Consider the following 27,906-nt stretch of genomic DNA (forward strand, 5'->3'; position numbering starts at 1 on the left):
AACTTTTGAGTGCACCAGTTGAGATCAATTTCTGGCTCCGCCACTGGTCACATATGAAATCGGGAGTAGAAACATGTGTTACTCCATTCAATTGACCTACAAAATGTTCCTTGACAAAAATATATATGAACTCATTTTCAATGCTTTCCATCGTATCATTCTAGAAACCAGACAAAATGTATACTAGACTGTCTAAAATGAAAACACTGCAGCATGTTTTCAGTTTAGAATGTTTTCTAGCTGTCTAAGCTAGGCTCTTTCTTTGCTTTTCTTTCTGGGCCTTTGGCTCCCAATGTACCCAAAAAAAAAAAAAAATGAAGTCACTGCAGCAAAAGTCCTTGGACTTTTTTATCCTAACTGTGGGATTTCAATTCTTCAATTAGCTTATTAAAATCCTCGTATGATGATCCTCCTTCTTCAACAGCCCTCCTTGCTTGCTTTCCAAGCTCCCTAGCTCTGCTTCTCCTTACCTCTGCTTCTTCACCCACCATGATCTGACTCACAGCTTTCACAATAGCTTCCTTCTTCACACTATCCCCAATAAGCCTAATCCATTTCTGAGCCCCAACCCCAACTCCAATCTTCAGCACTTGGGTCACCAATTTCTCATTGTAAAATTGCTCAGCAGACACAGGCCATGTCACCATAGGAAGCCCTGCAGAAATTCCTTCCAACGTGGAATTCCACCCACAATGAGTCACAAACCCACCAACACTTGGATGATCAAGAATCAAAACCTGAGGAGCCCAACCTCTGATGATCAATCCCTTGCCTTCCATCCTCTCTTCAAATCCTTCAGGCAACCACTCATCCTGATCCACCTCATCTTTGCCTTTCCTCACTACCCAAATGAAGTCCTGCCCGGCAGCTTCTAGAGCCATAGCAATCTCCTTGAGCTGAGTGGAATTGAATTTGGCCACACTCCCAAAACAGACATACACAACTGAATCTGGTTTCTTTGAATCAAGCCATTTCAAACACTCATGCTCATCAATTGAGGCTTCTAATCCTCTCTGTACTTTCTCCTCAGTCTCTCTATTGCATAGAGAAACAGGGCCTATATGCCATGCCTTTCTCCCCAACCCATTTCTGTAATAATCTGCATAAACCGGTTCGAGCTCATAGAAACTGTTAACAACAATTCCATAGCTCTTCAACTCCGATGCCTTAGCCTCTTTCAGCAACTGAGTCAAGTCATTTAAAACATTGTTCTTCATAAAATCAGGCACCTGGGATCTTGTCAATTCAATCTCACCAGGCAAATTGGGGATCACAAAAGTATCAGTTTCACCTGAAACCGTATTGTAAGGCTCATAGAGCCTCACACACTCTGAAGCACATAGAGAAAAGAAGCTCGTCCCATGAAAAACCAACCTCGGAATACCAAATTTCGCAGCGGCTTCAGTTGCCCAAGGAAAGAACATGTCAGCTACAAGGGAAGTCGGTTTGAACTCGTTGAGAAGCTCCTCGAGCGGTGCTTGAAGCAAGCGTGTGGCTTTGAAGAACGTGTTGGCTAATTCCGGCTTGGGTAATGAGTCGAGATTCTCACAACCTTTTGGTAGACCAGCCTCTTCACTTGGGAACTCGATGGCCTTGATTTGGATGTCGTAAGGTTTCCCCGATTGGGTCGTTTGAGAGAATCTGATGGCGTTTTGAGGGGTGGTGACTATGGTGATCTTCACGCCATGTGAAGCAAAGAGCTTGGCCATGTCGGAGACTGGGATCATGTGGCCGTGAGCCATGAAAGGGAACAAGAATATGTGAACAGAGTCATGGCTTTCGCTACCCATTTTGGAATTCACGACTTAGAATGAAGATGAAGAAGCAATAGGTTAGAGGGGGTAAGATGTGATTGTGATTATGATTCTATGGAGGTGAAGAGGTTGACTTATATATAGAAAATAGTAGGATCAATGGTAACAAGAAGACGAGAAGAACTGAAGAAGTTTTCTTCCTGCGCACTACTTTACTAAAAACAGAACAGACGGAGGGATATAGAAACCATGGTACAGGCCCTGTACTACAGGGGAAGAATCCGTGTTATTACGCAAATAAATTTCCTTAATTATGGGATTTTGTACATTGAAGTATAATCATGTATTAGTAAAATTTAAGAAAAGTAAATAGTTTATTACGGTAATGCCATTATTGCTCTTCTAAGTGGGAAAATTGAATTAATACAAAGAATTGAGGAATGTTAATAGTCAAACAAAATGGACCACTCGGGGTCCAACAAGGAGTCCAAGAAGTCCATTGAATTTGAACCTTAACGCACACGTAATTTAGGGATGTACAATCAATGTGACATCACGGCTTACGTTAGAACAATGGGATATTTTCTGGGAATCAAATCATGCGACAACTGACAAGGAAAAAAGAAAACAGAAAGAGCTGAGAGTGTTTCCCAAAAAATGAGGTAATTTTCGGCAGAATAGGTTAGTTTTAGACACGAAAATATGATGGAAACTTCTACAATTATTTTGTCATTCCTATAAATCTTTGAAAAATCATACTCAACTTATAGCACACAACATTTTGATATTTCTGTATGGAAATTTGAGTGTTTGATATTATCTTTGCTCTGGTTGTGTTTTTTAATATTTTGAAAACTTAAGTACTTAGTTTAACGTATAAAGATATTTTAAACTAGGCTTAATCTTTTGTGAGACTATACAATTTGAACATATGTTGCGATAAACTAGGCTTAATCTTTTGCGGCTCAATCCTATGAGAGAGTACATGTTTAAACTAATATTTTCAGTGATGCTTTAGCTGTAATGTGAAAAAAAAAAGTTGCTCTTTTTTCTCAAAAAAAAGTTGGCACTTCATTTTCTTGACCATTGAGTCCATTTTGTACCTTTAGAGCAAGTTCACCCATAGTCAAGAAATGTCAAGGTCGAAAAGTCAAGAATTCGACCAGTCAAGGAACTGTTCACTGCCACTGGACGTGGGTTTCCACCCGTTTTTTTTCTTGACCAGTCAAGACTGTTCATGGTTCATCAATTTTTAACTGTTCATTTTCATTGTTTATTGATTGTTTTAATTGTTCATTTGCTGTTCATTTTAATGTTTTTTTTTTAAATATTTTAAAATTAAAAAATATTTGATGTAAATAGATGATACTAATGGATAATTAATGTTATAATTATGCAATTTACTAAGAGGTGTGTGCTTTAATAAGAGGAATTTTCAAATACAACTTTTATTTCATAAAATTTATGCTTACATAAATGAAAAACTAGGAATAAGTACAATACAATTACACAACATGCATAATCACCTGATTATTCAAATCATGATCCTTATCCTCTCTAGAAATCCAATTAGCTATTGGTTTTTCAACTTTTTCTTAGTTGTCAGTGGGTTCCAAGTGATACACTAAAATGAGATTCATTTCACATTATTTTAGATTTAAAAACCCACAAATCAAAAAAAAAAAAAAAAAAAAAACCAACAACAAAGTGCACACAAAACTTATTCTCTGCTTTCCCCACATAATTTTGGTAAGTAGACTCGATATCACAGGTAAGCATAAGGCAGACTCACAGTTTAGTGCAGCAAATTCATGTCATCTACAAATTCTTGGAAAACCTGGGACAACAAGAAGGCAGAAGAATTTAAGTGAAAATTTAAGATTGACTGCAGCACACTAATACTAGTTTTTGAGAATTTCGACTAGGCCTCCAGAAGGTGGTTCAGCTCTCCAACTAGAGCAGATAAATCCAAGAAAGATGAGCCACCTTCTTCAACAGCTCTCCTTGCCTTCTCTCCAAGTTCTTTGACTCTGCTTCTTATTTCCACCGCTTCATCACCCACCATGATTCTAATCACAGCCTCCTCTATGGCCTCCCTCCTCACACTCGCTTCTGTTTCCGCACTTACATCCGCAAATGATAAAACCCATTTTTCAGAACCAACAGGAACGCCAATCCTATGTATCTCAGTCACCAACTTCTCATTGTAAAACTGCTCGCCGAACACCGGCCACGTGATCATTGGAACCCCGGCAGACACTCCTTCTAGGATAGAGTTCCACCCACAGTGAGTCACAAAAGCTCCTATTGCTTCATGCTCAAGAATCAGAACTTGGGGAGCCCAATCTCTTATAATCAGTCCCTTACCTTCCATTCTCTTCTCAAATCCTTCAGGCAACCAGTTTTCTACATCCTTCTCTTCTTTCTTCACAACCCAAACGAAGTCTTGTCCAGAAGCCTCAAGGCCCATTGCAATTTCTAGTAGCTGGCAATCAGCAAATTGGATCAAGCTTCCGAATGATACATACATAACCGAATGGGGTTTCTTTGTATCAAGCCATTTCAAGCACTCATGTTTCTCAGCAGTCGAGATTTCTATTGATCCCCTCTCTGCTTTATCCTCTGCTGCCTCATTGCATAACGAAACGGGGCCGATATGCCATGCCTTCCTCCCAAACACCTTCCTGTAATGATCTGCATAAGCTGGTTCTAGTTCATAAAAGCTGTTAACAATAACCCCATAGCTCCTTTCTTCGCTCTCTATGGATACTTTGACTATCTTCATGAATTCTGACTCACCATCTAGATTGGGAAAAACTGGTAATTGACTTCTAGGCATCTTGATCTCATCGGGGAGATTAGGAATGACAAAAGATTCTGAATCAGACGACGACTTCGTGTGAGGTTGATACATCATCACACTCAGTGAAGCACACAATGGGAAGAAACCGATTCCATGAAAGCACAGCCTTGGAATTCCAAACTTGGCTGCAACATCTGTAGCCCACGTAAAGAAAGCATCAGCAACAAGACAATGAGGACGATGTTCGTCTAAAACCTTCCCAAGCTGTGGTGCAAGTAAAAAGGTGGCTTTGATAAATTTTTCCACCGTGTCTTGTGTTCTAATCAAGTCTGCGCTTTCGCAGTCTTGAGGCAACCCAGCTTCAGTAGATGGGAACTTGATGAGAACAAGTTCAATCTCACCTTTTTGGATTGCTTTGGAGAAGAGCGGGGCATTGAGGGGAGTAGTTACTATGGTGCATCTTGCACCACGAGAAGAAAATAGTTTGGCTATGTCTATAAGGGGTATGCTGTGGCCACGAGCCATGTATGGAAGAAAGAAAATTTGAAGCTGTTGACATGAGTTGGTTTCCATGGCCATGGGGCTGCAATGCACTCAGCACAGAGTCTCAGATAATATATGATAATATTGGTGTTGAAGACGCTGATGACAACGAGTTGGGATAATAAAAGGCCAAAGTTTGATAGGAATCAAGATGCATATATAGACGCATCTCAAGGCCGCAGACACGCAGTGGTTTAAGTTTCAAAATAGAATTCCAAGTAAAACCTCAACAACAACCTACATCCAAATTATTCAGAAGAAAAGTCTGACAAATAGAAAACTCGGAACCAACTTTGAGCTTTAGTTTCTACGTCATGCCTTACTACGTCTTTTCTAAGTCTTCTATTTTTTATTATATGGTTTTAGTTAGGAAATATCATTACATATTTTGTGGTTTCTGGGCTCTGCTTTCATTTTAGTATTTTTCCAACACTTTCCGTACGTTAATTCATACACACCAGATTCTCTAATATTAATGTTGAGACTGCTGCTCATTTCTAGTGATCATTCACATATTTTAGCTCGGGTGGTTTTACCCCACCAGATTTCCCCAAGTAGGAATAATTAATGAGATCTTTAGGGATCTGCTTTAATTCCACTCTTCACTAAGTCAACTTCAATAATCTCCAAGACTCCAACAATAAAAGTCAATTTAGCCAAATATATATATATATATACAGATCCTATCCAGAGCGGAGCTCCGCTTTGAAAATTAACGTGTGAAGTTTGAGTTTTGGGTCACTTTTCGGTCGCATATCCACATCTCGACCGTTCAGTTTTTAGGTACTAGTGTATAGATCATCTCTGCAAATTTTCAGCCAAATTGATGATCGTTAAGGTATCTAACTCACTTAAACCAATGGACGGACTGAATCTGTCAACCTGAACCGTACTAGCTTTAAGGAAGTTTTCAATGCCTTAACGATCATCATTTAGGCTGAAAATTTGCAGAGATGATCTATACACTAGTACCTAAAAACTGAACGGTCGAGATGTGGATATGCGACCGAAAAGTGACCCAAAACTTGAACTTCACACGTTAATTTCAAAGCGGAGCTCCACTCTGGATAGGATCTGTATATATATATATATATATATATATATATATATATATATATATATATATTTAGAGAAATAATCAACTAATAATGAAGTTCAGCAAAATTACACATAGTGACCCGCTCAGTAGGGCTGTCAGATAGAGTCACTATCAAAATAATTTGACTTTTTTAAGGAATTAATAAGCACATCCAGAAGCTACCCAACATCAGCTATGAAGAGATAAAAACGCAGGCTTTGTGGGTAACCCTGGCGACAATCCTCAAACCTTAGGACCTACAGACTTCCCCCTTAAAAAATGAGAAGTCCTTACAAAATTAAGTAACAAAAAATAAAACATGCCAACTGGAACCCAAATCCAGCCCAAGAGAACCAAGCCTAGAAACCCAAGTCTCCAGCCCATTGCTCAAGGAAAACCCCTAAACCAAACAACTGCTAACACATTGGCATCAGCGCCGTAGCCTCCTTGACGCCGCTCTGGTCGCCAAATTTGCCAACCATCCATCGTCGCAGCATTAGCGGCCGCCTAGCCATTGATCACCTCCGGGTTGGCATCCTCAACTACTCCCATCACCGATTCGCTCAATCCAAGCCACCAAGATACACCAAGCATGATAGCCGATGCATAAGCACCACCGTGCAATACCACCAGCAGCCATTGATCACCTCTCGGCCACCAATCCCAACGCACAACGCCTTCCCGAATCATCGGGTCTGAACCCCATCCAAACCACCGAGACACGAGCAGCTTTCCACCAAAGACTTTGGGAATTTGCAATGAGAAACCACAACACCAGTAACCCCATCACCGATTCCCCCCTACACAATCAGGAGAGGGGAGTTGATCCCCTGCCCCAGCCTCCCATGCAGGCCTGACCGGAGATAAGTAGAAGCCCTCCCACCGCCGCCAACCACAGCCTCTCAAGTGAGAGAAGAAGTCATAGCATTTTTAGTTAAAAGTTAAATATACCTAGTTAATTTTGAACTTTTACTCTAGTAGTGTTAGTTAATTGCAAGTTAATATTTTTTCTCTAGTAGTGTTAGTTAATTGTAAGTTAAGAAATCGAACATGGGAGTATTTATTTTTTGTTATTTTTATCTCTTCTCGATCTCTATTTAAATATAGTTAGAAATTTTAGTAAAAGTTAAAGTTAACTTTCAATTTGATTTTCTGCTAGAGCAGTAATTTATCTCAATATTAATTAAGTATTTAACTTTATGTCAAATTAGCTAGTAATGTTCTAAATATTGTGTAGCATTATTAACGTACGTTACTATGGTAATCACCTACATGAAACCTTCTGGTCCTAACTGAACACAAAACAAAGGTCTGGTCCCAGAGAGATTATTCAGAGCACCGCCGTGCACTTGCACCAACATAAATGAATGGTTAGATTGCATTAAATACACTTTTTGTTTATTAAAAATAAAGTTGATAATAAATATCAAGGGTTGAGATTATTTTATGAGTGTTGGGTCACTTACACCGTCGGTGCATAGAATAATTTCCACTAGTCCCAAACTTCATCAGAGAAAAGAGCAGGTTTCTTTACTCCAGCATGTCAATCATAGTTGACATGAAATTAATTGGAGCTTGCATGGTTGGTCTGTTGGCCAGCCGCCAGGTAGTAGATATCAATCTGAAACGAAAGTCTTAAAATACATTGAATAGGTTCAACTCTATCACTATCACGGTCTGAAATTAGAGATGACTCATAACGACAAATGTAACACCATTGGTATGAAAATTAATGATCGCGTGGCCGGTAAACCATCAATCGTTAGAAAAGAAAGAAAAGAAAGATCTACAAACGTTGTGAGCAACCTTATCCAGCAAGGCTCGGTCTGAGGTGAGCTAGAAGTCAGAAGAGGTGGCCTCCTCAGGCCCGGGTAGTTTTCAATCAAATTAATGGGCCCAATTCTCTAGTTTTGTCTTCATATATTGTGCTTAATGTGAAAAATCGTCGTGATGCTTATCAAGTAGTGCATTTTTATTTTAAATTTTTTTAAAATATATATTAAAATATGAGCCGATTAATTTTAAGGACAGAAGAAACTCTCGATAGAAGTTGAACCTTGGAAAATTTTAAACGATAAACAGTCTCCTCTCTTTCTCAAGTAAAAAAAAAACATGTATATTTGACTTTTTTATAATGAGTTCTAAATATATTAAATCTCTAGTTTACTCGCAATGTTCTCCGACTCTAACGAAAAAGTAGACAGAAGTATTATATTTGACGTACATAATTATATATTCGGGCATTATTTGAGTAATTTGCTAGTAGTAAGTACGAAAGCATAACCTTTGTTGATATAGGAGAGTCTTCAGCAATTGTTGTTTGGCATCCGAGACTTTTGACTGTCTAATTTTACACCATTACAGGCAAAGTGAGTACGTAATTAAGTACAAAATCCAAGATAGCGGAGTATCTATGGTAACTGTATAGCTTGAAATTGGCTTACTAATGTATATATGGGTGACTCAAATTGCGTGGGTTCTTCTTCTATTGGAAGGTTTTGGAAGAAGACATACATGCATTTCAAAACTCACAAGTACATTTGCATGGTGACTTCTTCATGACATTCTGCCCAGTCTTTGTAATCTGGCCAAGAAGATGATTCTATTTGAACATGCATATCTATGTACTTTGTAGGTGTGCCTATGAAACAAGCTTTTGTTCTGTGACTCTGCAACGTCTCTGCTTGTACCTGGTTTTCTGCTTGTACCTGTTTTGTCCTCTAATGTTTTGTTTCTTTTACGGTGGGCAAACTAAAAAGAAGATTCTCTTAGTATTAGTCTAGCCAAAAAAAAAAATTTCACTCTAAATTCCAAGATTTTGTCTCTGCTTTCTCCACATAATTTTGGCAATTAGGCTAACTATCACAGACAAGCATAACACGGACTCACAGTTTTGTCTCTGCAGCAAATTCATGTCTTTTCTTCCGTTATACAGATTCTTAGAAATCTTGGGACATGGAAGGCAAGATAATTTAACCAAGGGGAAATGATAACTAAAGAAAATCTAAAATATAAAACCCCAAACGAATCTAAAAGGAAACCATAAAACTTACCCAAGTGAAGAAATAAGATTATTGCAACGATCATGAGTGTTGGGATTTCGACTAGGCCTCCAGAAGGTGGTTCAACTCTTCAACTAGAGAAATTAAATTCAAGAAAGATGATCCACCTTCTTCCACGGCCCTTCTTGCTTTCCCTCCAAGCTCTTTAACCCTGCTTCTCATTTCCACTGCTTCATCACCCACCATGATTCTAGTCACAGCTTTCTCTATGGCCCCCCTCCTCACACTCGCTTCAGTCTTTGCAGGTAGATCCACAAATGAAACCCATTGTTCAGAACCAACGGGAACGCCAATTCTAAGTATCTCAGTCACCAACTTCTCATTGTAAAACTGCTCATCGCTGATCACCGGCCACGTAATCATTGGAACCCCGGCAGACACTCCTTCAAGGGTAGAGTTCCACCCACAATGAGTCACAAATGCTCCTATTGCTTCATGCTCAAGAATCAGCACTTGGGGAGCCCAATCTCTTATAATCAGTCCCTTACCTTCCATTCTCTTCTCAAATCCTTCAGGCAACCAGTCTTCTTCGTCTTTCTTTTCTTTCTTCACAACCCAAATGAAGTCTTGTCCAGAAGCCTCAAGGCCTATTGCAATTTCTAGTAGCTGACAATCAGCAAAACAGATTATGCTTCCGAATGATACATACACAACCGAATGAGGTTTCTTTGAATCAAGCCATTTCAAGCACTCATGTTTCTCAGCAGTCGAGCTTTCTATTGATCCCCTCTCTGCTTTATCCTCTGGTTCCTTGTTGCACAACGAAACGGGGCCGATATGCCATGCCTTCCTCCCAAACACCTTCCTGTAATGATCTGCATAAGCTGGTTCTAGTTCATAAAAGCTGTTAACAATAACCCCATAGCTCCTTTCTTCGCTCTCTCTGGATGCTTTGAGCATCTTCAAGAATTCTGATTCACCATCTAGATTGGGAAAAACTGGTAATTGGCTTCTGTTCATCTTGATCTCATCATCAGGGAGATTAGGAATGACAAAAGATTCTGAATCAGACGACAACTTCGTCTGAGGTTGATACATCATCACACTCAGTGAAGCACACAATGGGAAGAAACCGATTCCGTGGAAATACAGCCTTGGAATTCGAAACTTGGCAGCAACATCTGTAGCCCAAGGAAAGAAACCATCAGCAACAAGGCAATGAGGACGATGTTCGTCTAAAACCTGCTCAATCTGTGGTTCAAGTAAAAAGGTGGCTTTGACAACTTTTTCCACCATGTTTTGTGTTCTAATCGAGTCGGGACCTTCAAAGTCTTGAGGCAATCCAGCTTCAGTATATGGGAACTTGATGAGAACAAGTTTGACTTCACCTCTTTGGGTTGCTTTGGTGAAGAGTGGTGCATTTAGGGGAGTGGTTACTATGGTGCATCTTGCCCCACGAGAAGAAAATAGTTTGGCTATGTCTATAACGGGTATGCTGTGGCCACGAGCCATGAATGGAAGAAAGAAAATATGAAGCTGTTGAAGGGATTTAGTTTCCATGGGGCTGCAATGCACTGAGCACAGAGTCTCAGACAACGATAATATTGGTGTCGAAGAAGAATTGACAACGAGTTGGGATAATAAAGGGCCAAAGTTTGATGGGAATTGAGAGGCATATACAGACGACAGCTCAAGGCAGCAGTTGTAGTAGTTGAAGTTTCCACATCTTTTCTTTTCTTTCTTTTTATATGACTCATCATTCCTTGCTAGTGTATGGTACTCTCTACTTTTTATTTTTTATTTTATCCGATTATTGTATTCTTTTCTTATTATTATATAGTTTCAGCTAGGAAATATCATCACGTATTATAATGGCTTCTAGTAGGCCTCATCAACGGGACGGGACGGGTCGGGCCTTACGCTATTTTTAAATAGTAGCGGGCCGGTGGGCTTTATTGAAAATTGAAGGATCTAAGCTCATTCATTTAATACGGGTCTTGCGGGCTTTTTCTGGCAGGGCCGGGCTAAGCCTTGCGGGTTTTTTAGGGGCGGGCCTTGCGGGCTTTATTTACAAATAAATCTTTAAAGATAATATTTTTTATAAACTTATATTTATATATCATACACTCCAAAGAGAAACCTCTATCAACTTAAATAAAATGGGAAAATCGACCGTTGGATGAGATTATTATAATAAATTATGAGTGTGGTAAAAAATTTAGTCAATTTCACCATATTTTCGAATCCGATCGAATTGGTCAACCGTCGTTACTTGTATGTTTTCTTGGTTGACCGATGGCATGACGATCACAAAACGTGCTTATTTTTTCACATCATGTCTGTAAATATTCCATCGATGGATGTGCGTGGACATAAGATAAAAATTTCAATTTTAATTGCAAGGATGTTGGCCTATATCAATTTGCCTCCTAAAGTTGTATGACTTGTATATTGCATTTAAATTGTTGAGGTTCATTATAAAGCAACCATGAAGTGGAAAATGAATTTAGAGAAATCAACCGCTCGATTGAGAGATTGTAATGTTTTATGGTGATTGTAAAAAATTCAGCAAATTTGATTCTCGTTTCGAATTCGATCAATTAGGTCAAATTTAGTTACTCTTATAAACCTATATCTATATATCATACACTCCAAAGAGCAACCCCTACCAATTCAAAGAAAATGGAAAAATGGACCGTTGGATGAGATTATTACAATAAATTATGAGTGTGGTAAAAAATTTAGTCAATTTCACCATATTTTCGAATCCGATCGAATTGGTCAACCGTCGTCACTTGTATGTTTTCTTGGTTGACCGATGGCATGACGACCGTGAAACGTGCTTATTTTTTCACATCACGTCTGTAAATATTTCATCGATGGATGTGCGTGGACATATGATAAAAATTTCAATTTTAATTACAAAGATGTTGGCCTATATTAATTTGCCTCTTAAAGTTGTATGAATTGTATATTGCATTTAAATTGTTGAGGTTCATTCTAAAGCAACCATGAAGTGGAAAATGAATTTAGAGAAATCAAACGCTCGATTGAGAGATTGTAATGTTTTATGGTGATTGTAAAAAATTCAGCTAATTTGATTCTCGTTTCGAATTCGATCTACTAGGTCAAATTTAGTTACTCTTATATTATATCTATATATCATACACTCCAAAGAGCAACCCCTATCAATTAAAAGAAAATGGAAAAATGGACCGTTGGATGAGATTATTACAATAAATTATGAGTGTGGTAAAAAATTTAGCCAATTTTCACCATATTTTCGAATCCGATCGAATTGGTCAACCGTCGTCACTTGTATGTTTTCTTGGTTGACCGATGGCATGACAACCGCAAAACGTGCTTATTTTTTCACATCACATTTGTAAATATTTCATCGATAGATGTGTGTGGACATGAGATAAAAAAAATTAATTTTAATTACAAACACATTTGCTTATACCAATTTTCCTCCTAAAGTTGTATGACTTGTACATTACATTTAAATTGTTGAGGTTCATTCTAAAGCAACCATGAAGTGGAAAATGAATTCGGTGAAACCAAACGCTCGATGGAGAGATTGTAATGTTTTATGGTGGTTGTAGAAAATTCAGCCAATTTGGTTCTCGTTTCGAATTCATTCCACTAGGTCAAACTTTGTTACTCTTATAAACCTATATTTATATATCATACACTCCAAAGAGCAACCCCTATCAATTCAAAGAAAATGGAAAAACCGACCGTTGGATGAGTTTATTACAATAAATTATGAGTGTGATAAAAAATTTAGCCAATTTCACCATATTTTCGAATCCGATCGAATTAGTCAACCGATATGTAGAATATATATATATATATATATATATATATATATATATATACACGGAGGCGTTCCAAAGAGGACGTCCGCACTTTCGTTAAAGTGCGGACGGCGCTGCTGCAGCTCGGCTCGGGGCGCGACGGAGCGGCGAGGGTTGCAGGAAGGACGCCAGGGGTCAGGCGGAGCCGTCTGCAGTAGGTGGAGTCGCCGGCGACGTCGTTGGAGGGCTACCCAGAAAACCTGCAGTTGCAGGTCGGGTTGCTGCCCAGAACCTGCAACCCCAACCTCCTCCGACCGTGAACACTGCCCAGAACAGTCCAAGATGCCTCCGGCCTCCCTCCTGCAAGCCGCGCGCCGCCGCCGCCGCCTGGAACGCCTCCGCTGCATCGCCGTCCGCACTTTAGCGAAGTGCGGACGTCCGCTTCAGAACGGGCCTCTATATATATATATGCACTAATGCACATATTCTATATAGAAATATAAGAACTTCCACACACACACACATATATATATATATAAACACACACACACACACATATATATAGATATATATATATATATATATATAATATTTTACTGGCTTTTACGGGCCAGGCCTAGAGGGCCTTTGGCAGGCCGGTCCACTACCCACCGAGGCCGGCTTTTTAACGGGTCGGGCAAGGCTTTTAGCCCTCAGGGCCAGCGGGCCTCCATCAGCCCACTTGATCCACCAGCTTTTTGATGAGGCCTAGCTTCTAGGCTCTGCTGCTCATTTTAGTGCTTTCCAATCCGTACGTTTTTTTACATATTAGTACGTCTATTGAAATTAATGTTCCGATTATTGTGTAGTATTATTAAGTATTAACAATTGGTATGGTCTTCACCAACATGAAAGCTTCTGGTCCTGACTTTGCGCAAAACAAATGTTTGGGTCCCAAACTTCAGCAGAGAAAAATAGGTTTCTTCAATCCAGCATACCAGTTATTTGGAAGAAATTAATTGGAGCTTGCATGGTCGGTCACTTCTTAATTGGCCGGATCGTGCCTCCGATGCTATTACTTTAAAGCATTTAAAGTGCTCAAAGCAAGCCTACGCTCTTAATACATTTTTTTTTAGAGAGAAAAGAGGTCATAACTTTATTAAACTTTTGGAAATTACATGGAAATAGATTCAACTGCTAAAGCAGCTAACAGGAAAGAAGGAGAAGAAAAATAAAAAAAACTTATGCAACTCAGTACAAGCTCTTGCTGTCATAAGGTGTGCAACCTTATTTGCACTTCTTTTAATATGAACCAACTTCATATTAGATTGACTTTCAAACACCAACCCAAGATCCTCATATAGCCGACCCAAGACAGATGTATTAATTCCATCCATCTAGACAATTGGCTCTGCATGATTTGACAATCTGTTTCCAAGAAAGCTGGAACAAAATTATTTTCAACTGCAAACTGCACCGCCATAAAACAAGCTAACACTTCTGCATGTTCAGGAGACAAAAGGCCAAACAACGGTCGACCTCCCCCAGCAAGCATCAAACGCTGATGATCCCTAATAACAAAACCAATGCCACCATTCTTTGTTATGTGATTAAAAGACCCGTCAATATTGATCTTATACTACACCAATTTTTCAATCAGACAACAGTGAAACCTCCCCCAGCAAGCATCAAACCCTGATGATCCCTAATAACAAAACCAATGCCACCATTCTTTGTTATGTGATTAAAAGACCCGTCAATATTGATCTTATACTACACCAATTTTTCAATCAGACTACAGTTTTTCACCGTCATCTGAATATAGAGTCTGCTGTTGTCTATCTCAATGCCGTCTGATACATGAATCAGACAATACCAGAAAACTGTCGTCTGATAAAGTTTACTACAACAGCGACTACTATACTGTCTGTTGTCTGAATACCATGAAGAACAACAACAATTGGTACCTTAACTCTTGTGCAAAGTAATTTGAGTTGACAAACCTTGGAAGAATGTTGACGTGTAACGAACATTTAGAGAACATTGATTTGTCAAAAAACTGTTGTCTGAAGGAAGCTTGTAGATCAGCAAAGTAATTGAATACTATTGACTAACTTTGAACAAGACAACAGCAAAACTATTAAAGCCATTGTGCGTCATTGCTTCAGACAACAGTTTTTTCTTTCTTTTTTCTTTATGTTCATTTGTTAGACAATAGTTTTTTATTGGTATTGAATTGTCTGAGATAGGAGAGAAGACATACATTTTGTACAATTAAACAACACATCCTTGATTCCAAAAACCATTTCATTCCATCAACAGTATTCATCCCAACATTTACACAGGAATTAACCTTGCCCAAGTGCCTATATCTATTTCATTAACTTAACAGGCTTTCAAGTTTCATGAGCTTTACATGATAATAAAAAAGAATACAATTTGCCCCATCTCTCAAGATAGTTGTAAGCAAAATCACTGCAAGCTTGAAGCTCATTCCTTTGGTATTGTACCACTAAGATAGTTGTAAGCAAAATCACTGCAAGGAAAGAAAAGTGGATGCAATTAATAAACTATCAGCGTATTGAGAGCATCATGATCAAATACTAAAGATCTTATAAAAAGTAGATTGACACAAGTCAATCAAATAGTTTACATACACTCGGGACTGATAAACTGGGGAAATCATATAAAAAAAATAACACAAAAGCCCTTGATAGTAAAATGCTTATCAGTTTGTGCTAGCTGCCTGGCCATTTTGATAATCACTTCCTATCCAGGTGCAAGCTTTGATACAAAAGGGATAACACCAGAACTGCTTGAACAGAATGGGCAAAAAGGGCAGTGTTTTTACACATTAGGAAACATAAGAAACATGAAAAGAAGCAAGTGGTGGTGTGGATTTCATCTTTTGAGGAAAAATTATTGAGATGCACCGACATTCACATAAGTTGACAGCAACAAACTGAAAAGGGAAATATTGAGGAAAAGAAGAGTCTACATAAAGGATAAAGAGAAAGCATAATTAAATCATTCATAGACCGGAGTACAAGTAGTTCCTAAACTCAACTTTCATAAAATACCCCAGAATTGGCTGGCTTTATAACTACCATAAATGGTAACTTCACACTTGGCATCCCGCAATGTTGCTGATTTTACCACCTAAACGAGGAAAGTTTACTTGTTTGTAATATATCTGAGTTGCCCTTAGTTAAAACTGCTTACAGAATCAGTAAGACATGCCCAATAGATCCATGAAAATTTAGGTTTTTAGTCCAATTGATGTCAAATGTAGTATGCAACTGTATCTTCATCATCCTATAAAAAGTATGACTTTCTTTAGAAGGATAAAACCAATAACCAACCTTTGGAAGATAATTATCAATTATACGGTGGAGGAAAACACTATGTCAGCACAAAAAATAGATCCAAAGCATGATGGAAACAAACAACTGCGTACAGGGTTCTATTACCTGTCAAAAGTTGCAAGGACTGCAGCAGCTGGCAACTTGAATAGATTTGAGCTACCAGAGCTTCCAGTTTGAAACAATGGGGCAACACCTTCAGAAGAACGAATAACTCCTACATCTCCTGGCACCAACAAATCTCCACAACCCTTAATGGTATCTTCTGGTGCACATAAAAGAAGCATATAATCACCAAATACTAAAAGCCTGAAAATTTTCAACCTCCTAATGCAAATTAGGCAGTGCATCCAAAATTAAACTCTAGTGCTCCAAAAGAGAATGAATAATTGTACCTTGCAGATAGGGGAAGGACTCTTCGGGTAAATATAACAGATCCGGACAAGACAGCTAGTGCTTCTTTAGTTGCATTTGAATCTAAGAATGCATTGCCACATAAAACAAGTGAAGAACGCTCAATATCAGCAGCAATAAGTGCATTATCTCCTTTTAATTCAAGGCCAATAATGTCACCAATGTCTGGACTGCATGATAAGATCAGACATACAAATTGGCTTAGGAAAATGTAGGTAGCAACAGTAATAAATTTCACAAAAGAGAGGGATCTTGTAAAGGTTGGCATTTCGACCACTTAATATATATATATATATATATATTTATATATCCTAGTTGACATAAAACTATATGTCAGTAGTTGTGGCTATCATATCATGTACATAAAAATGAGAGAATGAAAACACACCTTATAGAAGTAGCCACATAAACTGTTAAAGGACTAGAATCATGAGAGACTGCACGGGTGGGTGTCTCCAACTCTGGTGAATTTTATATCACATAAGCCGTTCGATGCCAGCACCCCTTCTTCACTTATTATACATCATACCAAAAACATACTGAAAATCCAAAAAGAGCTGATGTGCGGCATCAGTAATAAACAATTGCAGGGGGATTAAACTAACAGTTTACAGTTACATAGACAACCACCAAAACAAATGTCGACTGATCGAAGTCATCTTTTTTATGCAACTATAAGTTCTCATTTACTTACCTAACTACCTTGCTCACTTCAGAATAAGAGCTGATATTGAAGCTAAGTCGTTCCCTCCAAACCTTCCTCACAATTGATCAAATAAATGGGTTTGTGACAAAAAAAAAAGGCATAGAAGCATCCCAAAATTTCGTCGCTGCTCATAATAAAAAAAGTAAGTTGTAAAAATTTACGTTGGCTCTTCCATCCTCTAATCAATCAATAGAGAGAGAGAGAGAGAGAGAGAGAGAGAGAGAGAGAGAGAGAGAGAGAGAGAACCCTAAAAACAAGAGATTAGAGTTGATGAAACATTGCTTCACCACTGGGGCCTACAGAGATCAGTGACCAATAGGAAGGATCAAAAGCCTTCTGCGGAAATCCTGCAAATATATTTACTGGAATGTCATAAATGTTCACAAGTTAATATATTCAGTCCCCAAATCCTGAAAATTAAGTAGAAAAACCACCAGAAAAGTTCAATTCTTTTCTGTCCCCAATCACAGATATATCAAAATTATATGAAGCAAAACGAAATGAAAACAATTTAGATCTCCTTATCTTCTTAAAAAATGGAAAACATTCTTAGCAAAAACTCAGATATTACCCATCAACAATCTAAATCCAAAAATAAAACAAAGTAAAGTCACTGCAATATTCACAAAGTCACTGCAAAATACAATTGAGGGAGAAAGAGTGTCAGTACCAGGCCTTTTGATTTATACAGCCAGAAACGAAAGCAAGGAAATGTTCTTTACCTAATTTCTCACAAAGAGAAGCAATATGGCAAATTTCAAGCTTCAAATATTGAGAGTTTCCTCCTAGTTGAAGACTCAGGCATGACTCCATCTCCAAACCGTTTTCCATCTTCGAGTCCATCTCCAATTCGACTTGGCAAGAGTGCAAAGCTAAGCTTGTGTTCTAGTTGGTATTCGATATGAAATTTTGGGTCTCCTAATTAAAAACCCCCAAATTATAAAACCCACATCAGAAATCTAGGGTTTGGAAATTTACTTACATCGGGAGTAGAGATCTTCAACCAGTTTGTTGGGCTTCTGTATTGACCCTTTCATCTGAAACATAAATTGTTGGGGCGGCGGCGAGAGAAAGCTAGGGTTTTGCAGAAAGGGGCGGAGAGAAAGAGTAAGAGAAATTTGGGTTTCAATTTCTCAGGCATCATCTATTTGGCGCTATATGTTTTCTTCTTCCCACTTTCTCTGATTTTTGTAAAGGCGAAGGAGAAAGATAGGAGCTGTGAGAAGAGAGAGGTAGTTTTGTTGAGTGGAAGAGAGAGAAAGCTGAGGGGGAGAGTGGAAGAGATAGATGGCTGGTGAGATCGGGAAAATGAAAAGTGATTTTGAGAGAGGGAAGCACGAGCTCGGGTTTTGGTCGAAGGAAGTGAAAAATTGAAAATTTGGCCGAGTGTTAAAGTCAATTAAGAAGGGCGCCAAGCATATATTGAACCCTAAAACTTAGACAACATCAATTAAAGTACATTTGTCTGAAGGAGAGTGGCACAACAGATAACTAAAAACTATTGTGTGAATTCAACAATCAGACGACATCTTTTTCAACAATTGTGTTAATAGTAATTGTACAACAGAGAAGTAATAACTGTTGTGTGATTTAAAACAATCAGACAACATCTTTTCTCTACCATCGTATTAATCAATCTTGGACAATACCAAAGTAATCACTATTGTCTAAATCGATTGATTCAGACAACATCGAAAAAATAACCATTGTCTTAATTACAATTGCACAATAGCAATGTAACAACTGTTGTCTGATTCAAAAATTAGGACGACAGAAAAATTCTTGTTGTCGTCTGATTATTTCAGACGACAGTTAAAATGTTTGCTGTCGTCTTATATGTGTTGTCTGATTGATTTTTTGGCCTAGTGATATTATACCATCCCTCAGGTGGAGCAGACCAACGCTCTAGCCTTACAGTACGTACAACCCCCAATTTCACATTATAAAATCTGAAGGCATTCAACCTAGTCATGCACTTGATTAACACATCACAAGCAAGCAGACTTTTATTTTCCCAAACTCTATAATTTCGTTCCTTCCATACTCCCCAAAGCAGATAAACCAAGTCGCCCAAGTCCTTCAAAGCTAGCTCAAGAACACAATAACCAAACCAATCTAGTAATGCGTAATTGGCTATATGAGGATTAAAACACACCTGAGTCAAAACTCCATTAGATTGTAGCAGTTGCTTAGTGTAAGGCAATCTCTACAGATATGCAATGTTGTTCCAAAGCCGAAGAGCACAGTACACATACTTGGGAGTCCAGTACTACCCTTTTTTATGTTAGCCTCTCCATTGATGGTAGTATATTATGACAAACTCTCCAGACATGCACTTGGCAGAGTTAGGTATAGTAATTTTCCACAACTTTTTCCAAAAATTCACACCAACAGACAATTGGAATGGGCTTCTAGAGTTAGAAAATGAGAAATCAAACCTGTAAGCTGTTTTCACGGTAAACTTACCATTTTTCTCCAACCGCCACACAACTCTATCTGGAACAACCCTTCTACTCAAAGGGACACTCAAAATAGCTTCTGCCTCAGCTAAAGGAAACAAATGTTTAATCAAGGTAACATTCCATAGCCCTGCAGGAGTAATGAGATCTCAGACCTGTCTAACCTCTTCAACTGCCCCATTATTCCCCACCAGTTTAAACTCTGGCACCCCTAGCAGCCAACAATCAGCCCATATATTAGTTGTATTTCCATCCCCAATCTGCCAATAAAAACCTTGCCGTAACAGTTCCCTTGTGGAAAATAAGCTTCTCCATAAAAAAGAAGGGGTAGCATGAGGAGTAGCTAACCAAAAAGAGGTATCCGGAAAATATTTGGCCTTGAAAATTCGAGCAACCAAACAATTGGGATTATTCACCACACGCTAAGCCTATTTGGCAAGCATTGCAAAATTAAAATTGGACAAACTTCGGAAACCTAACCCACCTTCTTCCTTAGGATTACACAATGCTTGCCAAGTTTTCCAATGATAGAATCTTTCTCTTATCAAGAGAGCTTCCCCACCAAAACCGAGCACACATCTGCTCTAAGTCATCACAAAAATTCTTGGTTAATTGAAAAACACTCATTGCATAAGAAGGCAGTGCTTGAGCCACCACCTTGATGAGTATATCCTTTCTAGATCCACTCAACAATTTACCTTGCCAATTAGCTAGTCTTTTTGCCAAGTTATCCTTAATATATTGAAAAGTAGAAGTTTTCTTCCTCCCAACATAAGTAGGCAACCCCAAGTACTTCTCGTGAGACTCCACCTCCTCAAGACCCGAAAAGCTAGAGATTTCTTCCTTCATGTACTCGAAAACATTCTTACTAAAAACCACCGAACTCTTGTCAAAATTAACTAATTGACCAGAAGCCCTGCCATAAGTCTTAATAACATCTTGAATTTGATAACAATCATCTAAGGAAGCATTTGCCTAGAGCATGCTATCATCTGCAAAAAGTAAATGATTAACAGTAGGAGCACCATCACATACCTCAATCCCAGGTAGCAAGCTTGGCTCCTGTTTTTGTTGAAGCAAAGCCGAAAAACCTTCCGCCCCAATCAAAAATAAGTAAGGTGATAAAGGATCACCCTGCCTCAAACCTCTACTAGGAACAAGAAGGCCCCGAGGTTTACCTCTCACCAAAAAAAATATCTCACAGAGCATACACACTGCATCACCATCTCAATCTAACTGAGATCAAATCCAAATCTCTCCATTACCTTTCTAAGGAAAAGCCATTCCATTCGATCGTATGCCTTGCTAAGATCAAGCTTCAAAGCCATAAGACCCTCACTGCCTCCCCTCTTGTTATGCACAAAATGGGCCACTTCGTTAGCCACAAGGATGTTATCTGTGATCAATCTTCCTGGTATAAAGGCACTTTGGAAAGGAGAAATCAAAATTGGCAAAATCACCTTCAATCTGTTAGCAATAACTTTCGAACAAATCTTGTAAATAATATTGCATAAAGCAATAGGCCTCAATTCTGACACATGTTCCGGATTAGGCACCTTGGGGATAAGACATATGTGAGTAAAATTAATTTGCTTTAGTAGCTGACCTGAATGCACAAAGTTTTGGACTGCTTCAGTAACTTCCATTCCAATCGTTTCCCAATAGTGTTGGAAAAATAAAGGAGGCATCCCATCAAGACTCAGAGACTTGGTGGGATACATTTGGAATAACGCACATTTTACTTCCTCATAAGAGTATTGAGCACACAATTCCTCGTTCATTGCATGAGTAACACGTGGTTGAATAGCATTTAGAGTTGTCTCTATAGCTTCAACATCTATATCCGAGGCAGTAAACATAGAGTCAAAGTATTCTGTTATCACTTTCACCATCCCCTCATCATCCTCACACCACTCACCGTCTGCATTATACAGACCACAGATGGTATTCTTCCTTCTTCTGTTAGCTGTTTTCTTGTGAAAATAACCCATATTTCGGTCCCCTTCTTTCAGCCAAGCCACTTTAGATCTCTGCTACCAAAAACCCTATTCATGAGCAAGGAGAGTTTGTAGCCGTGTGAATAGCTACTTCGATCTTCTCCAACTGTACCACCTCAGATAGCTGTACATCAAGCAACTCTTCTAGTCTTGCTCTGATCCCAAGCATTTGTTGTTGTCTTCCTTTGAAAGCCTTTTTTGGCCATTTATCCAACTCCAACCGTGTCCGTGTAATCTTCTCAGTGATTTGAAACATCGATGAGCCAGCAATGTCAGTACACCAAGCCTCTTTTACCACCCCATCACACTCACCGTGCTGCAGCCAGTAAGCCTCAAATTTGAAGCGACGGTTATGTCGTTGTTTTGGCAAAGGAGCCGTACTGGCTTGTAACAGAATCAGAACATGGTCTGAGTCTCTTGGTGGTAAATGCTTTAGACGAGCATGACTGAAGATGTCACACCAAGAAGGAGTACAGACTGCTCTGTCTAATCTGAGCTGTGTCTCCGAATTCCACGAAGTAGACTGCGGGCCAGAAAACCCTAAATCTAACAAGTCACCATAGCCTAGGGCATCCCGGAACCCACGCATTTGCTGTTCTGATTGGACTGGCCCCTCTAGTTTCTCACTGTTATTGAGGATTTCATTAAAATCCCCAATGATAGCCCAAGGCAACAAGTCAAGGTCACTCAAATCCCTTAGCAATTGCCATGATCGGACCCTATCTGCTGTGCGCAAATAACCGTAGAAACCCGTCAACCTCCAATTAGGGTTTCCGGCTCCACAATCAATGATAAGGTCAATATGATGTTGCCTTCACTTCGTCACTCCAAAACATACCCATCCCTCCTGAATTCCCATCACTTAACACCTCACAAGAATTAGGAAACCCTAATGCAGCATGAAGTGCCTTGAAGTCATCTAAACGATTGATCTTGGTTTCACAAAGGAAAATAATTTGGCGACGATTCTAATTGATCAAATCCTTCAGCGCCCTCGTTGTCGTGTCATTGCAGATCCCTCTGCAATTCCAACTAAGAATCTCCACATCCATGGCAAGAGAAAATTTTGCTTCCTAGAAACCTAGAAAGTAAACCCTAGCAGAGCAATACTAGGTCACAATCAATCTAATCAAACTTAATTCTTACGCTGTGAATACATTAACATGGGATCATATCAAAATGCTATTCATTATTTATATTTATGTATTAATTTTTGTTATGTCCTCACTTTACCGAATCCCACCGTCTCTAATAAAACGTCATTCATATTTTATGTTTATGAATTAATTTTTTGATGTCCTCAGTTTACCTAATCCTATTACTGTCATGGTATATTTCTAACTCCACCAGACCACTACTGTCATCACTTTACCTAATGTATAGATCTGATAGCTAATATGATTTTTTTTTTTTTTGGTTAACTAATAGAAAAACGCTTGGGATTTCAAATGTTTTTATCAAATTGAATCACAAATGATGTAGCAGTTGCCACGTAATCATTTCCATCCCAATAGTCTCTAACATGTCCACTTTCATTTTTTGTTCATTAAAAAGAAGTTATTAATTTCTTTTCATTTGAAAAATCTTTTTTTTTTTTTTGAAAGGAAGACGACAAACTATATTAAGTGAAAATTTAGGATTACATGGAGTGATGCATAACACATCAAAAGAAAGCAATAAAACATAACAAGATGCACAAACGCATCTGTAATGAAGAAAAAACAATAAAGCATAATTAGATGCACAATCACATCGAGAATAATAGGTAACCAGGTAACCAGGTAACCATGTGACTTGATGCCGTAAGGCATTGCTGCACTGCATATGTCACTGAAGCAGTGTAAATAGACAAGTAACCGTAACTGTAACTGATGATATGACCACCTAGGAAAGGCGATTCGCTCACCAAGAGATCGGAAGCGACCAAGGGTGTCAGAACCTCGGATTTAGGCAAACAAACTCTGAAGAACCAGAACCAATACCAGAACAATATGAGCAGCTGTTTCGGATCCAAGATCCGGATTTGTAAGCGACCAGGATCCCAAATACGGATCCAGATTCGACCTAAGCCCAAAGTCAAGTCTGCCAAAGCCACCTTGATTAAAGCCCAAGCCCATTTGAAATTGATTAGGACACCCAAGCTCATGGGCACCCTAGCCTCATCTCCACTCCGGGCAAACAAAATAAGCCCATAAGCTGCAACCTTAGGCAAACCATTAGGGCCCAAGTCCAAGTCAGCAAAAGAGGCCCAAGCCCTAGCCCACTCAGGGTTGTCCTTTCCAGTCCTGTCGCCGCACCAAATGGCTTGAGATCTGGCCACCACGCCTCCGGTCTCCCTGCACTATGGCACCAGAAATCTCCTGAGCTCCGTACCACCAGATGACCCACGTAAAGAAAGGACGCCGTCATCCATCGTGCCGTAAACCTGTGGGCAATGAGGAAGTGAACCAATCCGTCCATCCAAACCAGCGCCGACGTCGCGGAAGTCAGACCACCCAAGCAGATGAACCAATTGCCTCCAGACAATCAAGGGATGTCGAGAAACCAGAAAACGTCCTCGATGGAGGTGCTGCCAGATAGAAGACCCAAACCGAGTGTGACCCCTGATCTCACACTCCGATCCCTTCCGCCATGATCGAATCGAAATTGCCTCACCCTCTAGCAACGCACCCTGATCTTTGAGCCTCGCCCTCCTTGGCCTAATCGAGCCACCACCATCAATAGGTAGAAGATCCGGTAGAACACAGGCCTTCAGGCCTACCAGCAATGATGGCACAGACAGAATCTGCGACAGAGAAGACACGGTGATAGCCGGTCTTGATTTTGGAGCCCCTAGAGAAGACGCCATAGATGCACTCCATACAGGACGGAGAGAGGTGCAGAGAGGCCAAACCCGAGGGCGGCGCTCTCCCAACCCTAGCAGAGCTCTGCTAGGTCGAGACATTGAGACATTTGAAAAATCTTCAATGTTCAGATTTAGGGAGTTACCGAATATTGATTCATTGAATCCAACCTAAGAGCACGTTGGCCTTTTCTCAAATTAATAACATTTATCTTTGCTGCATAAAAATGAAACCTAGCTCAATTTGAGATGAGCAAGTTTTTTTACCAGATGCTTAATCTTTGAAGAGGTAGTTTTGCATCTCCTGCCCATCAATTTTCTACCTAAAGATGTTTAGAATTTTTTATTTGTTCAATTAGAGAATGAGCATATCGGGAAGATAAGATATATGGAACCAATTAGAAAATTATTTTTCAATATTAATCGCTACAAGAACATAGTCTTCGATTCTAAACCCTGCATATGAAAGAAACTCACTAGGTTTCTGATCTTCAGTTGTTTCCCTAAAGAAGAATTTTTAGGTATGGCAAATGTACTAGCCCTACCTAAGAATTTAGTTAAAAGTGGAAATAATAAAAAAAATAGCCAAAAAGTGGAAATATCAAGTTAAGGTAATTATGTGGCAGTTGAGTTGACACATCACTTGCCACATCATTTGGGATCAAATTTTGGTAAATATATTTGGGGTATGTAGGCATGTAGCATCACTCAAACTAATATGATATCATGTAACAAGAAACTTGCCTCTTTTTTTATTTTTTTATTTCCTGCACATCCCTAATTTCAATCGTTAAATATAAATACAGTATCGTCTATAAAAATTATTTTATGCACCGACCAATGCAACTAACCCAACACTTATAAAGAGTACAACTTGAATGACAGAGTCCCATATTTCAAAGAAAAATCTTGGCCGACTAATTCTTCTCCTTCAGTGACTTGAGCTCTGAAATCAGAGCATCCACTTCTGCATATGATGACCCACCTTCTTCAACAGCTCTTTTGGCCTTCTCCGCAAGATCTCTGGCTCTCTTCCTCATCTCCACCGCCTCATCTCCACCACCCACCACCCTCCTCACCGCATCTTCCACCTTCTCTCTCCCAATCAACTCCTTCCTCTCCATATTCCACGACGCCCACTCTTTGCTCCCAACCTGAACACCAATCCCCAACAAATCAGTAATCAGCTTCTCATTCGAGAACTGCTCCGCCGAGAGCGGCCACGTGATCATCGGCACACCGGCGCAGACACTCTCCAGTGTCGAGTTCCACCCACAGTGACTCACAAACCCACCTACAGACTTATGCTCCAGCATCAAAATCTGAGGAGCCCATCCCCTTATCACAACCCCTCTTTGACTCTCCCTCATCCTCTTCTCAAAACCCACAAGCCAATTTTCCTCATCTTCATGATTCTCATTCTCAGATGTAAACACTTTCCCAATAACCCAGACAAAACCCTGCTTAGAATTCTCAAGCCCATGAGCGATCTCAATCAGTTGCTTATAAGACAATCGAGCCAAGCTTCCGAAACTAATGTACACAACCGAGTTAGGTTCTTGAGAATCCAACCAATTCAAACACCACTTCATGTTCTCCTCATCAACAGAAGCAGCTTGTCCCCTCTCAGATTTATCAGCTTCGTCTCTGTTGCATAGCGAAACGGGGCCGATCCCCCACGCCTTCTTCCCCAATTCCTTCTTGAAAAAGTCAGCATATTTCGACTCCAATTCATAGAAGCTATTCACCACAACCCCGAAGCTCTTATCCTCCAATTGCCCAAACTTATCAGGCCCAGATTTGTTTCTGGAGAAAATGGGCATCTGGGATTTCGTCAGTTCGACCCGATCAGGCAGACCCGGCACCACAAACGGCTCCGAATCGGAACCCAGTTTCTCGTGAGGCCGAAATCGGCTGACATTGTGCATGACGCACCGGGAGAAGAACCCATTTCCGTTGAAGACGATCCTCCTGATTCCGAGGGAGTCGATGAGGTCAGAGGCCCAGCGGTGGAAGATGTCGATGACGATGCAGTCGGGAGGGTATTGGGTGAGGAATTGCTTGAGGGGCTGTTGGAAGACGGAGGTGTCGGTGAAGGGGGCGGCGGACATGGAGGTGTCGGGGGGAGCGGCGTCGTTTGGGAGGTCGAGGACGTGGATGGTGATTCGGCGGTTGAGGGTTTGGTCGCGGTGGATGGAGTTGCGGAAGCGGAGGGCGTTGGAGAGAGTGGTGGAGAGGATGGTGGACTTGGCGCCGTGGGAGGCGAAGACTCGGGCGGTGTCGATCATCGGGATTTGGTGGCCGCCGCCGACGAAGGGGAAGAAGTACATTTCAACCGGAGGTTCTGAATCCATGGTGGGAAACTGAGAGAATGAGAAACAGTGTGGAAATGGGATTTATGTCAATAGAGTTTGAATTGGTTTATATAGGGGTCAGATAGAGACACAGTAGTATACAATTGTGATTCGAATTCTATACTCTAGAGAGGTTACATCAGATAATAACAGGAGAGGACCAGAAGGGTGTGCTTCATGCCCTCATGATTGTTGAAGATAATACAATAATGGCCGGTCGAGTAGTACAGTGGATATATGGATCACTTGCAGAATCAGCAATAGAAGTGTTGGAGGATAAATTTCTGAGGGTGATAGAGACAGCATTGGATATAAGTTTCACAACATAATAAGCAGTCGCCGCTTCAAATTTAGAATAATCTGACACTATAGAGGTTACATGAGTGAAGTGATAATAAAAGGGGGGTAAAATTCGCACACCCCTATTTGCAAATGGCACACCTTTTAATTTTTTTATTACTATTTCATCTCACAATTTTTGACACTTCCTAAAATACCCTAAAGCCAGATTTTTTATATTTTTTTCCCCTTTTTGGGTCCTCTCTCTCACTCCCTTCCCCTCCGACCATCTTATCTCTTTCTTCTCCATGTACGAGCTCAAGCTGGGTTCCTCTTTCTAGCTGCGAGGTTAAAGAACAGAGACTCATTTGCAGAGCATTGGAAGAAATCCAACAGCCATGGATCCGAGGGCGGCGTAGACGGCTTCGATTTGGGTGAATTCGACGTATCCAAGACCTAGACCCCATTTGTGAATCTTCTGGCAGAGGTTGAATTATTAATTTCACAACTGGACATAGCTATTAAGGATTCATT

The 27,906-nt window shown here is 39.8% G+C and overlaps 4 protein-coding genes across 5 annotated transcripts; all 4 read right to left on the reverse strand.

Annotated features, from left to right (window-relative positions):
• Nucleotides 1-91: 91 nt before the first annotated feature.
• Nucleotides 92-2,050, reverse strand: LOC112172049 (scopoletin glucosyltransferase). The gene has a single exon (XM_024309216.2). It carries the CDS (start codon nucleotides 1,788-1,790, stop codon nucleotides 354-356), a length of 1,437 nt encoding a protein of 478 aa, XP_024164984.1. The 5' UTR covers nucleotides 1,791-2,050; the 3' UTR covers nucleotides 92-353.
• A 1,511-nt stretch (nucleotides 2,051-3,561) lies between these two features.
• Nucleotides 3,562-9,373, reverse strand: LOC112170041 (UDP-glucose flavonoid 3-O-glucosyltransferase 7). Of its 2 annotated transcripts, XM_040508890.1 has the most exons (2): nucleotides 9,232-9,373; nucleotides 3,562-4,751 (listed from the first exon to the last, which is right to left on the reverse strand). In XM_040508890.1, exons 1-2 carry the CDS (start codon nucleotides 9,263-9,265, stop codon nucleotides 3,676-3,678), a joined length of 1,110 nt encoding a protein of 369 aa, XP_040364824.1. In that variant the 5' UTR covers nucleotides 9,266-9,373; the 3' UTR covers nucleotides 3,562-3,675. The 2 variants fall into 2 exon arrangements, with proteins under 2 accessions (XP_040364824.1, XP_040364823.1); XM_040508889.1 differs by lacking the exon at nucleotides 9,232-9,373 and having other exon boundaries at nucleotides 3,562-5,504.
• LOC112170043 (UDP-glucose flavonoid 3-O-glucosyltransferase 7) lies at nucleotides 9,050-10,870 on the reverse strand. Its single transcript, XM_024307190.2, has one exon. It carries the CDS (start codon nucleotides 10,738-10,740, stop codon nucleotides 9,283-9,285), a length of 1,458 nt encoding a protein of 485 aa, XP_024162958.1. The 5' UTR covers nucleotides 10,741-10,870; the 3' UTR covers nucleotides 9,050-9,282.
• Nucleotides 10,871-25,458: 14,588 nt separating this feature from the next.
• LOC112172187 (abscisate beta-glucosyltransferase) lies at nucleotides 25,459-27,304 on the reverse strand. The gene has a single exon (XM_024309430.2). It carries the CDS (start codon nucleotides 27,091-27,093, stop codon nucleotides 25,657-25,659), a length of 1,437 nt encoding a protein of 478 aa, XP_024165198.1. The 5' UTR covers nucleotides 27,094-27,304; the 3' UTR covers nucleotides 25,459-25,656.
• Between the last annotated feature and the right edge of the window lie 602 nt (nucleotides 27,305-27,906).

Source organism: Rosa chinensis, chromosome 6 (assembly GCF_002994745.2).
Source record: "Rosa chinensis cultivar Old Blush chromosome 6, RchiOBHm-V2, whole genome shotgun sequence".
NCBI classification, from domain to species: Eukaryota; Viridiplantae; Streptophyta; class Magnoliopsida; order Rosales; family Rosaceae; genus Rosa; species Rosa chinensis.

What these genes read in the sequence shown, in the direction of transcription:
- LOC112172049 (XM_024309216.2), bottom strand. Translation starts at nt 1,790, where the DNA reads ATGGGTAGCGAAAGCCATGACTCTGTTCACATATTCTTGTTCCCTTTC.
- LOC112170041 (XM_040508889.1), bottom strand. Translation starts at nt 5,136, where the DNA reads ATGGCCATGGAAACCAACTCATGTCAACAGCTTCAAATTTTCTTTCTT.
- LOC112170043 (XM_024307190.2), bottom strand. Translation starts at nt 10,740, where the DNA reads ATGGAAACTAAATCCCTTCAACAGCTTCATATTTTCTTTCTTCCATTC.
- LOC112172187 (XM_024309430.2), bottom strand. Translation starts at nt 27,093, where the DNA reads ATGGATTCAGAACCTCCGGTTGAAATGTACTTCTTCCCCTTCGTCGGC.